Here is a 17,407-nt window from a genome sequence, read left to right as displayed (position 1 = left end):
TTGATGGGTATTTTTTGCTACTAAGTAAAAATCACATCATTGCCAACCTTCTGTAGCAAAAGGAAATGTAGTTCCCCTCTAGATGAAAAATCATTTCTTTTTCTTCAAAGACTTGATTTTCAAATGATTCCAAGTAGAATTCTTACAATGAGCTGAAATCTTTCCTGATGCAAACAGAGAAAGCTACAAATATTTCTACTCATAACAAGCCCATAACAACAGCCATTTTTTTCTGTACTCGTTTTAGAGCCATATCAAAGTCACTGTGGTAGGAAAGGCTCTTTCTCTGGTTGTATATTACTTTTCCTTTGAAATATCTTCTATGTCTTACTATATGTGTGCCGGTACATCAAGGCTCAAGATGAATGTCTTTGTCCATCTGACTTCCAGGCTATACTCTGCAGTGATTTAGGGTCAAGTTAGTCCTGAATAGTTCGTGCAGTAATAATGCACTACTTTATCAAGACTTGTTTGCCTCTTACCTGTATTACTGTTATTAATCACAAGATATGCTTATATGCATCAGGATTTCTTTCTTCCAACTAGAATTTTTCTCTACAGAGTTGGAAATTTCACCAGAATGAGTTGGTAATTCCACTGTTAAATAATATGTAATAGTAAAGTTATGTAATATGGAGTCTGCATACCTTTGGGTGTTTGGCAAAGTATGTCAAATATAATGATAACAATATAATAATTCAGTTTGCATGAACTTGGGCTGCCCATCTGAAGAACAAATATGAGCTTAGGGTCACTATAAAAAGACCAAGCCGTGGGGAGAGTTCAAATGCTAAAACAAGTTCTCCAAGGTCTTCGGAAAGTAGTAAAGGCCAAACCCAAGAGGGATTTTTAAAGAGTGACCACAAGTCAGAGCAGTAGCCTTGACCCCAAGCCAAACCCACAGGTGTGCTCTACTCATTGTACTACGAATAACTTCTCTTCACTTTACACACCCATTTGTGTAAAAATGTAGGTGAAAATTTGGGCTCAGAAGTGACACAGTAAGTTATGTTTCAAGGATATATTTAAAATTGGGGGGGGGGGGGTGCGCCTGGGTGGCTCAGTGGGTTAAAGCTTTTGCCGTCAGCTCAGGTCATGATCCCCGGGTCCTGGGATCCAGCCGCATCAGGCTCTCTGCTCAGCAGGGAGCCTGCTTCCCTTCCTCTCTCTCTGCCTAATTGTGATCTCTGTTAAATAAATAAAATCTTTAAAAAAAAAAAAGAAATTGGGGAAAACACTTCTATGTGGGAGAGTTATATGTACATGCAAGATTTCTTTCTCCAGGGCGCCTGGGTGGCTCAGTGGGTTAAACTGCTGCCTTTGGCTCAGGTCGTGATCTCAGGGTCCTGGGATCAAGTCTCGCATCGGGCTCTCTTTTGGTGGGGAGCCTGCTTCCCTTTCTCTCTCTGCCTGCCTCTCTGCCTACTTGTGATCTCTGTCTGTCAAATAAATAAAATCTTTAAAAAAAAAATTTCTTTCTCCATATTCTGTTTTTAGAAACCTACAAAGTTTAACTTATACTGCTCTTTGAAAAGAAATGGATTCCTCATTCTTTTTTTTTTTTTAAAGATTTTTTCTTTATTTATCTGACAGAGATCACAAGTAGGCAGAGAGAGAGGAGGAAGCAGGCTCCCTGCAGAGCAGAGAGCCCGATGTGGGGCTCGATCCCAGGACCCTGGGATCATGACCTGAGCCGAAGGCAGAGGCTTAACCCACTGAGCCACCCAGGTGCCCCTGGATTCCTCATTCTTAAAAAAAAAAAAAAAAAAAGCTGGGACGCCTGGGTGGCTCAGTTGGTTAAGCAGCTGCCTTCAGCTCAGGTCATAATCCCAGCGTCCTCGGATCGAGTCCCACATTGGGCTCCTTGCTTGGCAGGGAGCCTGCTTCTCCCTCTGTCTCTACCTGCCACTCTGTCTGCCTGTGCTCACTCTCGCTCCTCTCTCTCTGACAAATAAATAAATAAAATCTTAAAAAAAAAAAAGCTGCAAACAGCCACTTTTATGATAAATATTTGGATTATAAAAAAATGAGGTATAATGAAAACTTTTAAAAAAGGGAAAGAATTAAGGTTGATTCTCAGACTGGCCAGTACCTTCCACACCATATTCTCAATGTAATCTATATTAAGGTCATATTGTTAAAATGTTATGCATCATATATGTTAAACAAATATTTAAAAGAAGACTATAACTATAATAGAAGCCTGTTATAATCCTATTAAACTTCACAAAAGGAGACATATCAGTTGAAATATATTAAGTTTGAATTGTATTTGAAAAGAAAGTTTTTAATTAAGTAGGTATTTCAAAGCTTTCTACTGACATTTAATTTTAAGTAGATATTTCAAAGCTTTCTACTGTCATTTTCATCTTGCTGGAAATGGCATTAACAACTAAAACAATAATAAAAAAGCTCCTCTAATCAAAAACTCTTTGATTTTGTAAAATAAACTAATTATGGTTTAACTAAGACAACAACTGTTTCTTTATATTCCTCATGAAAAAAACAAACCTAGTTTATTATATTTTACTCTGAAGGTTTCAAAATCAGAACTGTTCAATGGAGGATGATCACAACAAGGGGACAGAGCAGCAAACTGAAATTAAATTAATCTAGAAAGGATAATTTGCTAAAAGGATTCATTTTTATTTGCAATCAAATTACTTTTCTAATGACTCATTTAAATAAAGTGTGATATCGTGATTTATAAGAAATATATATTTGGTCTTCAACCCTTTTTTCTGAAACTAGCTCCTAAAACACTTGTAACTTCCTAAGTATTGAAAGCGACAGAGTTTTATGTTAAGGAGGTGACTTTTGAAAGCATCTATGGATGGGAGGTGATTGAAAATGGAGCCAAGAACTGACTAAGGAGTTGAAACTTTCATCCCCACCACCCCTGACCTCGGAGGGAGGGGAGAATGGCTGGAGGTTGAATCAGTTGCCAATGGCCAATGGTTTAATCCATCATAACTGTATAATGAAGCTTGCATAAAAGCCCAAAAGGACAGGGTTCTGAGAGCTTCTGGGTTGGTGAACACATGGAGATGCTGGGAAAGTGGTGTACCAAGAGAAGGCATGGAAGCTGTGTGCCCCAGCCACACACCTTGCCCTAGACATTTCTTCCATCCAGCTGTACTGAGTTATATCCTTTCACAATAAACTGGTGATTTAGTAAGTAAAATTCTCTGAATTCTCTGACTTGCTCTAGCAAATTAATTGAACCTGAGGAGGAGGCTGGGGAACCTCTGATTTATAGCTGGTCAGTCAAAGGTACAGGTAGCGGGGCACCTGGGTGGCCCAGTGGGTTGAGCCTCTGCCTTTGGCTCAGGTCATGATCTCAGGATCCTGGGATTGAGCCCCGAATCTGGCTCTCTGCTTGGCAGGGAGCCTGCTTCCCCACACCCCCCGCCCTGCCTGCCTCTCTGCCTACTTGTGATCTCTCTCTGTGTCAAATAAATAAATAAAATCTTCAAAAAAAAAAAAAAAAAGTACAGGTAGCAACCTGGGCTTGACTGATACCTCATAGTTGGCAGACAAGGGCGGGGGTCTTGTAGGACTGAAACCTAGACCTGTGGGATCTGATGCTGTCTCCTTGGAGACAGTATCAGAACTGAGTTGAACTCTCAGACACCCTGCTTGGTGCTGTGTGGGTACCACCCAACCCTTGTACGTACACTAGAATTGGTGCAAGAACCAAAAGACAAGGGAACTTGCCTTTACCTAATTATACAAATCTAAATTTCTAATATCATTAGTATGTCAAAACATATTAATGATATTAAAACTTATAATAATGTAAATTATAACACAACAAAACAAAGTCTTCCACTTTGGTTCAAATGCACAGCATTTCAAGAATGTCTCTTCCAAAATAACTGTCTTTAAAAAACTGAATAGTTTTGGCATTATTGAGGTACATAAAAAGAAACCTGAAACACACTGGTATAACTGTAATTTCTAATGAGTTTTTGTGAAAATCACTGAAGTTATAGAAGCATACTGACTGGGCTGGACAAAAATCTAAGGCTCACAGAACTACTGAAATAAAACTTCTCTTTAAATAATAATAAAACAATCAATATGAACACTCAGGTTTTAAAAGAGGATAGTTAAAATGCACTCAATAAAACGTCAAAGAGACATGTATCGATTTATGATGGGGATCCAAAAGCTTGCATCTAAAATAGGATAAAAACTTTAGGTGAGCTCAGGCAATGATGAAAGAACTACCAAGAATGTGCAAGTGTTCAGTCACATTCTTATCTGTGAAGTCAGCTTTATTAATAACTTCAATTGTATAATAATTATAATTATTTTATAGATTTAAGCAAAGGATGTGAGTTTAATACCTACATTCTAGTGAGCAAACAAGCTTTCTGTAATTTATAAATTTCAATTAAAGATTGGGTAATGAAAAAAATGTTAAAGTTAAAACAACTTAGTTTTCAGTACACTAATGAATTTTTACTTTGTAATACAATATAGCTGTCACATACAATGGCTCTGATAGGCTTAAGTCAAATTTCAATGGGCAAGGAAGGCCAAAGAAGGGTTTATACAATATTCAATATGCAATCGTATCTATTCAGTATACAATAACAAAATAAAAAAAGTACTAACCTAGAAACACAGAAAAAGAATTTATTGTTTTTAAATTCCAGAAATTAAAAATAACAGAGTAGCAAGTAATGCATAACAAGCTGGCCCTATAATTTCTAAGCTACAGTCCAATAGAAGCATTAAAGAACAAGAAACAGTCTACATGTTTTCCTACCAGGTAAAGACACCTGAGAAAGTTACCCATAAAGAAATAGGCTTTAATACTCTTAACTACAAATAACCTTTTACCGTTACATTATGAAGATATGCTCTGTGCCTGACAGGACACTAAGCCTTTTCCCACAGAGCTTCTGTTACCGCTCAGCTGCAGGCTGTGATCTATCAGTGATACAATATTCCACATCAATACCAAGCTCATTTGATCAAAGCAGCACAGCAATGTTTTAAAACCATCTGTTTATATTCAATAGTATGTAAAAATCACAGTACACAAATTTGGATATGTTTAACTTGTCCATAAATAAGAGCATATTATCTTAGCATAGGCTTTAGAAAGAGGTCTGAGCAGTCAGGCCAATAATGGGGTAAACAGACTCTACATTTTGACTAAAGTAATTATAAAATTGCAATTGTTACCATCACCAAGAAGTAACAAATAAATACAAATTTAAAAAAATTTAAGTAGTTCCTCTGGCAGCAAAATTACATCTACCATAGCAACATTTCCAAGCAAAAAAAATCAATTCGGAGCTTGAATGTATTTTGTGCTTTTTTTTCTATAAAAATGCAGTGTTACTCTCAGACATTTCTAAATAACTAGATTTATAAATGAGCAGTGAATTTCTTTTCATCACAGTTTATTTTTAGTTCATGGTGTGCAGATTATAGAACTAAACTATAAGCTTTTTACCAGTACTTTAACTGTATGAGTCGTGGTCTTTTTATTTTAAACAGTGATTTATTGTCATTCTTAAGGTAAACAACAAAAACAAATTCTAAAATTTTAACTTCAAATTAAGTCTTTCAAATTTCAGATGACAGAGCCAATAACTGGTAACAGCTTCTTCAATTTCATATTAATAGTCTAATTAAAAACGTACTAAGGATTACCTGGCAATAGATTTGAAAGTATCGGGTTTCTGTTGAAGGCAAACAAACAAAAAAACATGCAAAATACCTGCCAAAACACATGATCTTCTTTCTGATTTTATATCTAAACTCGTAAAATGTTTATAAATACATGATCATTCTACACAATACAGAGCTGCTAGAGCATTGCTAAAGGAAATTACAGTTTTGGGTCTTACGGAATAAGACTAAGATGGAAAGGGGGATGAAAACGGTGAAATCTGGGGGTGCAGTACACTCTTCCTACGCACAAGCAGGCGGCTGCTCATCCGGTCAGGTCAGTGGTTATCATTCAGTACATGATTCTCCCGGCAACTAAGAAATCAAAACACAGCTATTTCCTCGTCCTAGAGTTAACAATTCTTTTAAAAGCTCTATCCAGAAAGGACTGTTGGGTTGTTTTGTTTTGTTTTGTTGTAAAAGGGAACAAAGAATAAATAAGGAAAAAATTTCCATCCCCAAATTCATATAACACAGGCTCAGTGAGCTGTGAGCTTCAGTCAGACTGACCGGTGAAACAAAACTGTTAGTACCATGAGACAGGTGCTACCCTAGACAGTTCAAAACATGATCCACTAAAACAAATACATGTTTATATGCCTCAAACAGCTAGAAAGCTTGTCATTACTGTTTAATTAGCTCCTAGGATAATAGAGTTCTAGGATTTTGTACCTTCACGGTATACCTGAATCATTACTAGCAACAAAATGCCAACTTCAAAACTGCTATGAAAGTAAAATCATCATCAGAAAAATTCAGCCTTATTGTAAATGAGGGAGAACTTAGTGCTAAATACTAATACCAAATGTATGAAGGCAGAATTTTTGTTTGTGGAAGACAGAATGAGGAGTTAAATGTACCCAATCAAGACCAACTGGAATACAGAACAGAGAATTAAAAATGTTTCAGAAAAAAAATAATAATAAGAGGAAGAAGAAGGAAAATGGAGGTGATCCAGGCAGCAAAAGAAGAATGGATAGAATGAAAATATAAGAAAATGAGGCACGTGCATATGGCTCTCTTTTTTTTGACTTCTGTGTTCCTAATACTTCACAATGTAAGTGGCATATAGGTCACACTAGCAGGCAAGGATGAGCTTTCTGATGGATAGTGATGAAGGATTTAGGGCTAATGAATTTGTTTTCTTGTTTTTGTTTTTGCTTTTAATCATACCTGAAAGCCTTGAATCCTTGCTAAATATTCCAGTTGTTTTGAAGGTTGTACTGGAGAACAAGGGGGAGTAGGAGAACTTCCTTTTAAACCTATGGCTTCAGCTGTAGGAGATGTTCCATTCATTAGGAGTTCCCTGGCAATTGTAGCTGAACTATTCGATGTGGGAGATATACTGAAGAAAGAGCTTGAGGGTTGGTTCATATCTTTGGGTGACAAATAGCCTAGAGTAGTGCCAGAGATTACTTTGTGGCGGCTGGCTTCCATCTCTTGATAAACATCAGGAGACAAATGAAGAATTCCTTTTGGAGCTATAAATAAAATTAAGGAACATTGTTATTACATTTAAATAATTAAAACAGAAACATGTTATAGCATTATTCACATAATGATTTTACTTGGTTTCATAACAAAGTGGTAAGAAACTTTCAATTAAGCATCTTCCTCATAGGGGCCAAGGCATTTGCTGCCTCAATTTAGACATGAATAACATGTCAGAAGTTTAAAAAGACTGAGAATGTGCTGGGTCTTCAACCTGCAATTTAGTATTTTATCATCTCCAAAAGAGACATGAAACCCCTCATATATGCAGCAATTGAGAAACAGTAAGTCAAATGAAGGCTGAATCAGTCCAAGTCATCTGAGGTACAAACTCATATACCCGATGGCCTACAGGTGTTCCTCCCATCACAAAGGTATCCCACAGACAATTCTAACTCATGAACACTTCAAAAAGTGACAGAGTATCTTCTTCCCAAAACTGGCATTGTCTCCTATCTTGATAATCTCATTATGATGCCACCGTCTATCTGTTCAGGTGCCCAACCTATACAGCATTTTGACTCATCCATAGATAAGCAGTTACCATAGCCACTCCAGAATTTGTCCCGTCATAATCAAGTATGCTAGCTCAAGCCAGACCACAGGCAGGTTCTGATATTAAGAGGAGGGAGCCCAGAGATATGTTATCAGTCGGTGGGGTTGTAAACATATAAAAGAAGCCCCTTCCTTTGACTATCATTTGTCTCAGAGATGTTTCAAACCACATTTCACACTGAATGTTCTAATGTCTTTGGATCAGATATTAGCACCTCTCAAATCTTGTTATCTTTAAAAATTATTGAGAAATCACCACTTTTGGAGAATGTGCTCTGACAGACAACTTAATTCCCATGCTCTTGCCTCTCTCTCTCTCTCCCACCATTAACCTTCTGATTCAAGCCTTCACTGTTTCTCACCTGGACTACTGTTAACAATCACTACAAGATTTCGCTGTTGTGGCGCCTGGGTGGCTGTTAGTTAAGCTCAGGTCGTGATCTCAGTGTCCTGGGATGGAGTTCTGGGTTGGGCTCCCTACTCAGTGGGAAGTCTACTACTTCCTCTACCCTTCCCTCTGCTTGTGCTCCCTCGAACATGCTCTCTCTCTCTCTCTCAAATGAATAAAATCTTTTTTAAAAAGTTTCACTACTGCTAGTCTCCCTGGTGTACATTTCCCCAAATGTCTATAACACAGCCCCAAATAAAAGTGTCCCATGATAAATAAATCTAGGAAATAATGCAAATGATCTCACATACACACAGCCCTACCTTTTGGAGGATGAAAAACGCACATTAGTGGCATAGTAAAGACTGAGAAGTTTAGAACAAAAATCTATTCAACCTGGTTTAACCCAGGACTTCACAAATTTATTTTTTATCCAATTTTTAAAATTTTAATTTAATTCTAGTATATTTAACTTACAGTGTTATATTAGTTTCAGGTGTATCATATACTGATTCAACAATTCTATAACCTAGTGTTTTACATAACATTAATAACAACTCTTTTAAACACTCTGAAAAATGCTAAGGCTAGCCATTTTCTTATTTCAATGTCTTTTCTGGCTTCCCATCACTGAACTATTAAGTCGAAACTCCTTGGGATGACATACAAAGCCCTTAATCATCTGGTTCCTCCTTACATATCTATTCTCTTCTAAATTCTTCATGAAGATCCCACGTTCCCAGTCATGCAGATATAGTCACACTTTTCCAACATTCCATGCTGTTTGATCCCATCACATCTTATTTCTGTTGTTCAATTACAAACACACACACGCACACACACATGGTTAAGCTCCTATTGGTAGGTTCCAGGCACTGTGCTAACCAACGCTGTCCTGACCTCCAGTCAGGTTGAGTCTGTTGGGAGAGGAAAACGAAAAGGGATCATGTAAAGTGGTAGATGCCTCAGTGAAGATGGATCCAGAGAGCAGTGGGCATGGGAAAGGAGAAGCACTAGGAGCCCAGGAAAGGCTTCCCGGACATGACACTGACAGCAGATTTCAGGAGATAAGGAGAATAAAGCCAAGGAGGAAGAGAACTGAAGGCAGAGAGAGCGGAGTGCGTGTGCCAGAAAACCTTCAGCGGTTCCTAACCGCTAGGGCATGAAGAGACAGGTGGGAACTGCAAAAGGTTAAGGGGGAGGGAGTCAGGGGCCAAGATCCAGGGACTTTATCCTGATAGCATCAAAACATAAAATATTTCTTATTTTTTAAAAATAATTTAGGGGCGCCTGGGTGGCTCAGTGGGTTAAGCCGCTGCCTTCGGCTCAGGTCATGATCTCAGGGTCCTGGGATCGAGTCCCACATGGGGCTCTCTGCTCAGCAGGGAGCCTGCTTCCCTCTCTCTCTCTCTCTGCCTGCCTCTCCATCTGCTTGTGATTTCTCTCTGTCAAATAAATAAATAAAATCTTTAAAAAAAAATAAATAAAAGTCTGTTAAAAATAATTTATACAGCTCAAATTAATAATTTTATTTTATGGATTTTATGGATTGGCTTTATTATTATGCCTTTGTGTTAGTTTTATAACTGGGAAGAAATTTCAATAAAAATTTTTTAAAAGAAAACATGCACTGGATACAGACAAATCTTCCTCTCATCAGAGGAAATGACTTTAAATGTTTTAAATATATGCTTTTAATATTTTTTTTGTATGAACTTTTTTGGTGTTGAGTTGAAGAAATATGTTAAAACATAGGCCTATCCTATGATCCTGTTGTTTATAAAACAATATACTTCTACTACTACTATTAAGGCATAATATTTCACTACATGAATTGTTTCCTTAAACAAGTCCATATTGTTGGACATCTAACTTGTTTCCAAATTTTTGTAATTATAAACAACATAGTGATGAACATTTTTGGTTTTAAATCCTCGTTTATAGGAAAATTTATTTCCTTAAGTTACAAGCAGAATTGCTATTCAAACAATATGCATTTTAAGTTTTGACATTAACAATCTGCTCCAAATTGGTATAACTCTAAAAAAGCTGTAAGAATTTCACACTCCCATATTAATATATGAAAGTACCTATTTTTTCCTATTTGGGTGATGAATATTATTATTATTTTAAAAAACTTTGCCTCTGCTTTGTGTTTAGATAAGTGAGAAGATTTTTAAATGATACCCTCTGTACCAAAACAATAAAAAAAGGTACATTCAGTCCTACAGCCTGACCTCTGGGGAGGTGAGAGGAGCTACAGATCCCCAATGATTTAATCAATCTTGCCTACATAATGGAATCTCCATATAAAACCCTTAAGTGATGAAGCTTGGAGGGCGCCTGAGTTCTGAATATATTCATGTGCTGAGAGGGTGGTGTACCCCTATACCAACTGCTGTGCTCCAGACCCTTCTGGACCTCACCCCATGTACCTCATCATCTGGCTGTTCATTTTATATCCTTTATTTTAAAAAAACAGTGATAGTAAATAAAATATCTTGCTGAATTCTGTGAGCCATTCTAGCAAATGATCAAACTTGAGGGGGTTGTGGGAACTCCTTAAATTGAGAGCCAGTCAGTAGGTGAGAAGTACAGGGGGCAGCATGGGACTTATGACGGCATCTGACATGGGGGCAGTCCTGTGAGGCTGAGCCCTTCATCTGTGGGGCTCTACGGTAATTCTGAGTTGTGTCAGAATTGAGTTAAACTATAAGACACCCAACAGGTATCTGGAAAATTGGAGAATTGGTTGGTATGAGGGAAAAAAAATCCTCACATATTTGATGTTAGAAGTGCTGTGAATAAAAACAGTTCATATGTCAAAATTGATCAAACTGTACACATTATGTGTAGCTTATTATACTTCAATTATACCTCAATAAAATTGTAAGAATATTTGCCAATTTGATAAGTGAAATGTCTTACTGGTTTTTGTTATTTCACAAGCCGCATAAATACCACAGATAATTCTTACTTAAATAATAATTTAAATGTTATGACTCTAAATTCTACACTCAATTTAAGAAATCAAGAAACTAACAGCATTACTTCAATATTGTTATTCTACAGCAGTAATGGGCTTGCCAATAACAATATTATAAAGCAACAAAAATGCTCTCTCAACACTCCAGAGAGGCATTACATCACAGTGTAAGAACTCATGCAGAGTTCAGGCTCCCTTATTCTACAGTAAAGCCCGAGTTGACTTTTCTTCATAAATAAAGAAGATTCCTTTCCAGAGAGCTCAACTATTATAATAGTTGTTGAAAGACTGTAAAGACACATGTGGATTTCTGCGGTCAACTACTGAATGATTTTTAACTTGAATATTAGTAACAGAGTGTATGGACTGGTCACAATTCATTTATGTTCTTCCTGTTGTAAATATAAGTAGCTTTTCAGTAGGGTGAGGGCCTGAAAGTAGAATCAAAGAGTAATTTAGGCTATACATATTTAAGAACTTTAACTTATTTTGCCAATTAGGCCTCCTGAAAAACTATACCAATTTATGCTTCTATTAGCAGTATGTGACTAAACCTGTTTTTCTCATTCATCTGTTGACACAGCTTTTAGTTATTCTAAATAATTATTGACACTACCACATTTCATTGTTATATTGATTTACATTTATTTAATTACTGTGCAGGATAAACTTCTCGTGAAGAAGGCCTGTGCCTTCTTTTCTGTTAGTCTGGACCTCAGTTTTGCTCCGGGACTTCAAACATATTTCCCTTGCTCAAGCCTATTACATCCTACTATCTTCATGCTCTTTCTGAGATGTCCCTAACCCATTCTCCCCTCATCTCTGTCTGACTTTGTCTTTAATACTCCCTACACTGGTACTAATGGTCTGTAACCATTGTACATAGCTACACTGCAGATACAACCCTGGCATTATGCTAGCACTTTAAATGAAGTTATCTCATTTAATACTCCACAACAACCACAAGAAAAGGGCATTTTTATTTCTCTATATTAGAAATGAAAAAACCTGAAGCATGGCGCTTAGCCAAGGTCCTATGGATAAGACAAAGCAATGCTAGACTATGACTCTGAGGCATCTGTCTCTAGAGCCTGGATACCTAAACATTACATTCGATGACCTCCTGAATGAACAACTGAGGAGCTAAGTGCAGGGCCCAGCCAGCTCCAAACAGGTACATTTAATCCAGGAATTAAACTCCACGCCTGGGGTTTGCCTGGGGTCGACACTAGGCTGATCCATGTCACTGTGGTTGCCCCTCAACATTCCAGAGACAACGTCACCAAAATTTCCCTAAAATGTGGATGTTCGAATAGGATTTTAAAAGCCCAACCTTGCCAACAACTGTGACATCTGACAAAATGAGGAATGCTGGGCCATCGTGCCCATTTCACATGTTTCTCCCATTAGGCCTGTGCTTCTTTCTAGTGTGTACGTGAACCTCCTGGAGCATCTTCATGGAGCTCCAGTGCTTACTGGGAGAGTTGCAGAGGACATTTTGAATCAAGCTCTCTTTAAAGATTTTATCATATGTGCAGATAAGCAAACTGGGGAGAACCTTGCCTTTCAACATTCAATAACGTCCTGACTCTCTGAGAGAGGCCAAAGAACGTGTTAATGAGTAGTGAGTACTATCAGGGTAGCAGAACAATAGGGCAAGCCAATGTAGTAAGATCGACAATGTTATCACACTGGTGCAAATGGTTAATCTGTAAGGAAGCACTTCTCTGCAACCCCATGAAATGAGTACATAGCTATTTCTTATTAAAATCAGTTAGTCACTTTTTATATCAAAGCTTTGAATTTTTTGAAATTTTGTCACAAAACTTGGACTATATTTTTTAAATAAATATTCAAATATCCAATAATCCTCAAGTCTTCTTTTGCCACAGTGAGTTTTGCATAACAAAAAATTATAATTCACATAGGGCTAAAAATTTCTTTTAAGTGAGAGAAGGAGCAGAATGCTGGGGTGGCAGATTCCTCTGACTGAAATTTAGCACACGTGGGGTAGATAGACTCTACTTCTACTTCGATAACATCATGGACAATTCACCAAATTTTAATAAGAAAGTCAATTATCCGTGTATATTTTGAAAGCTGATGCCTCAGATTTTTATTCCTTCTTTGGCCAGAAAGAATATTTTGCTGGGGTGCTTGGGTAGCACAGTTGGTTAAGTGTCTGACTCCTGGTTTCAGCTCAGGTCCTGACCTCGGGGTTGTTGAGATCAAGCCCCATGTCGGCATCCACATTCAGCACGGAGTCTGCTTAAATAAATAAATCCTGAGCATGTAGTGTACAGCATGGTGACTATAGTTAACAATACTGTATTGCATATTTGAAAGTTGTTAAGAGACTAGATCTTAAAAGTTCTCATCATAAGAAAAAAAATGTGTAACTGTGTGATGATGGATGTTAACTAGACTTCCTAAAACAAAATCAAATCAAATCAAACTAGAGGAAAAAAAAAAAGACTCCATCTCCCTTTAAGACTCCATCTCCCTTTGGACCTTACCCCACCCCTTTATAGTCCCCTTCTCTAAAATAAATAAACAAATAAATCTTAAAAAAAAGAAAAGAATACTTTTGTTTAGGGTTATCTATCCTGCTCTTGATTATCATCAATTATTTTAAAACACCCCTCAATTTTTTGAACTGGTTATCTGAAAAGTTACTTGGCTGCTACTGGCAAAATTGATTCCCAGTGAGTTTTGTTTTTTAAAATCTCTTGTCCAAAGTTTTAAATGGCGGCCAGGTACTAATATGTTATGTGGCTGATCTTCCTGTTGATAAAGGTGAAGTCCACCTTGCTAGCATTTGCTGCTCACTAAATTTCCCTTGTGTGTCTTGATGGTGGTAATAACATCTTTTGTCATCATTCTAATCTGCTCAATAAACTTTATCTTTAAAGTTTCAGAAACAAATTGTAATTTTAGAAAAATCTTAAAAACTGGGAAATGGACTACTGTTTCACAACAGGAAATCTGAGAAAAGCATGAGCAATAACATGATTTATCTATTTTACAATGATTTTTAAAAAATCATCTCCACGAAAATTCATGAAATCCAAGTAGGGTCTATTGTATTATACCAGTATCAATTTCCTAGTTTTGTAAATGTACTGTAATTATGTAAAATGTCACCACTGGGAGAAGCTGAGTGATGGGTACACGCAAACCCTCTGTACCACTTTTATAGCTTTAAAAAGTTGTAAAAACCCAACTATAAGAAAGCACTGTTATATTGCTCTGGGCCTCTCGCTCTGTACAGAGACCCTAGAACAAGATCCTGTTGAGACATCAAGGTAGGAAGGACAGTGGCACTAGCACTAGACATGCCCCTCAGAGCAAGCGGGGCTGGCATTGGTGGGGCAGAGCAAGCGGGGCTGGCAAGCTTGAGGGCTGCAGCTTTGACCACTGCCCCTGCCTAATGCAGTCTCTGGTTTCCAGGCTCTGGGATCGAGGCTAGTGTTCTTCCTATCCCAGGGAAGTTCAGGGCCATTTATCAGATGAGCACATATGCAGCCCAAGAAGGAACCACCAGACCACCATGGTCACCTTCCCAGAGATGGAAATAGTCAATCCATCCTCTGCATGTTCTTTAGCTACTAAGCTGATTGGACCTTAGAAATTTCCACTTCCAGCAAACTATAAGAGACTCTTAACTCTAGGAAACAAACTGCGGGTTGCTGGAGGGTTAGGTAAATGGGTGACAGACATTAAGGAGGGCTACTTGATAATAATGAGCAACTGATGAATCACTAAACTCTACCCCTAAAACTAATAATATAGTATATGTTAACTAAAGTGAATTTAAATAAAAAAAATTTTAAAAAGAGAAATCTCCATTTCCTGCTAACGTATTGTTGAGATACAATGGAACAGGGTGTTATTTTTAGGGGACCCCACCTCTCCTTTTCCACACAGCTCAGTATCCACCTGTCTTCAAGCTGAGGCTCAAGGGTCCCTAGTTCTGCCTAATTTTTAAGTCAAATATAAACTATTCAAAAGGAAACAAAAACCAATTAATGCAAAATTTGGATGAAATTCTTCTGAAAATCAAACTAAAAAAGGAAAATGTTGGATAAAAGCAATACAATGGAAAAAATCAAACAAATGTAAATTATTTATCAGAGTTTTTAATTTTAATTTTTTTAAAAATTTGTTTGAGAGAGAGAGGGAGACCAATAAGGGAGAGTGAGAGGGAGAAGCAGATTCCCCCCTGAGCAGAGAGCTGGACATGGGGCTCCATCCCAGGACCCTGAGATGACGTGAGCCAAAGGCAAACACTTAAAAGACTGAGCCACACAGGAGCCCCAGAATTTCTTTTTTAAGGTGAGTTTCAGAATCAGCTTGGAAGGAAAGTTCTCTTAACTAGCCAACATTTGATCACATCTCACATTACAGATAACACTAAAGCTATTCTGCTAAAGAAACAACTACACTGATGGGACATCTGGGTGGCTCAGTCCGTTAAGCAACTGCCTTTGGCTCAGGTCATGATCCCATGGTCCTGAGACTGAGTCCCAAATTGGGCTCCTTGCTCAGCAGGGAGCCTGCTTCTCCTTCTGCCTCTCCCCCTGCTCATGGTCTCTCTCGCTCACTCGCTCTCTCTCTCTCACTTTTTCTCAAATAAATAAATAAATAAAATCTCAAAAAAAAAAAAAAAAGCTACACTGAAAAAGATGTCATTACTGAACTAATGAATAAAATGACCTATTTTAATGTGCTCAAAAAGCATAAATTAAATCAGTGGTGAAAACTAACCTTGTTCTTGCCCTTAGAGTTAGACAGCACCAATTTTGTTAATTTGTGCATTTTATTGGTCATTTTTTCTTTTTTCTTTGTTTTTTTTGGGAGGGCAGGGGCTACATTTAACATGATGTATGTGAACTTATTAATTTGGTGAATGCATATTTATTAAATTACTGGCAGAACTTGTTGGCAAGATATGAAAGTCTTCTGGTGAGCATAGTACCAAGAGGGAAAAGTGCTTAGTGTAGCCCTAATCCACAAAAGGTGCAATCCTAGGGGAGAGTCCTGACAGAAAGCCATGAAACAGAACCCTGCAAACCTCAGGGGGATTGTGCCTTCATTATTTCAGTAGTATAATGCAGTGGAGGGAAACAACAAAATGGTAAATGATAAGCTTCCTTTAAAAACCTAAAAACAATAATAGCAAAAAAAAAAAAAAAGTGCTTTTGAATTTTTTAAAAAACAAATTTCAAATAAATTGGGAAATGCCTTTGGAAAGCTTGTACCACTGCACTAATGTACACTATCTTAGCCAAGGAAAGGGGCTAGTCAAGAGTTTTCAAACCCAGGAGCTGAACTGTTATTTTTTCTTGAAAAAAGAAGAAAATTTTAAAATATATAATGACAAAGGATAAGGACCTGACTATGATAAATAAATCTACAATTCACCTTAAAAATAAAGATGGTCTCAGTTGGCTTATGTAGAAGCTGCTCGAGGCTCAACATTTTCAGTAAGATAGAACTGTGAATATTTCTATTGAGTAAGACAAAACTGTTAGGGTAAAAAAGAAGTTTGAGAGCAACTTGTGAAGATAATGAGCCACGTTCAATTATGTGTCATTTAAATAGGGTTAAAATGTTGCTTATAAAATAAAGATCATTAGTCATCTTTCTTCACACACACACAAAATCCATTAGTGACTACTTCCCTAAAACTGCAAAAAAAAGCCCCCACCAAACCCCATCCCCCCAACAATGGATTATATCCCTCCATATGATACAAATGACCAATCTCTCAGCAGGAAGAAACACATACTTAAACAGTTGTCTATTGCAAAAACCCCCTACATTGCATCCCATTGTTCCCCTACTAGCACCCCAAGCATCTGTTCTAGATAGCTCATAAAACAATAATTATAGCTAAAACTCACACAGTCTTTACTGGAAAGCAGGCTTTGCATGTATTACCTCAGTAATCCTCACAATGACCCTCTGTCACAGGAATTATGATTATCTCCATTTTTACGGTCGAAAGCCGCAAGGCACAGCAAGGTCATGGTGACCTCTCAAAGTTACAGCTGGTAAGTGGCAAGCCTTGGGACTGAAACTAGGCATCTGGCTTTGGGGTCAGCATGTATAACTACCATTCAATCAGTAAAACAAACAAACAAATACAAAACCCAGAGCTATTATTCTTTGCATCTGTAAGTTCAAGTTCTGTGCAAATGAGTCCTGAAATAGTCTAACACCAGAACAGAGAAAAGAAACTGTCAAGATAAACTTAATATGAGGTGTCTCCTGTTTTTCACTTCAAACTTATT

General features: G+C 37.4%; 1 protein-coding gene and 1 long non-coding RNA gene across 14 annotated transcripts in view; one reads left to right on the top strand and one right to left on the bottom strand.

The window, feature by feature from the left end:
- STAU2 (staufen double-stranded RNA binding protein 2) overlaps nt 1-17,407 on the bottom strand; it is a 324,564-nt gene that overhangs the window by 122,926 nt on the left and 184,231 nt on the right. For 10 of the 13 annotated variants that reach the window (XM_082719848.1, XM_082719846.1, XM_082719840.1 and 7 more), the window contains one exon: nt 6,865-7,172. In XM_082719848.1, the coding sequence (XP_082575974.1) occupies nt 6,865-7,172 (308 nt within the window). Of the gene's footprint in view, nt 1-4,262; nt 6,007-6,864; nt 7,173-17,407 lie in introns of those variants that run through there. The other 3 variants (XM_082719842.1, XM_082719844.1, XM_082719843.1) reach the window with 1 other exon arrangement.
- LOC309859260 overlaps nt 1-17,407 on the top strand; it is a 268,946-nt gene that overhangs the window by 83,026 nt on the left and 168,513 nt on the right. The gene's annotated exons all lie outside the window — the stretch shown is intronic.

This window comes from Mustela nivalis (genome assembly GCF_964662115.1).
Source record: "Mustela nivalis genome assembly, chromosome: 2".
NCBI lineage: Eukaryota > Metazoa > Chordata > Mammalia > Carnivora > Mustelidae > Mustela > Mustela nivalis.
The sequence above is the reverse complement of the archived record's forward strand: the minus strand, read 5'-3'. Positions and strand labels throughout refer to the sequence as shown.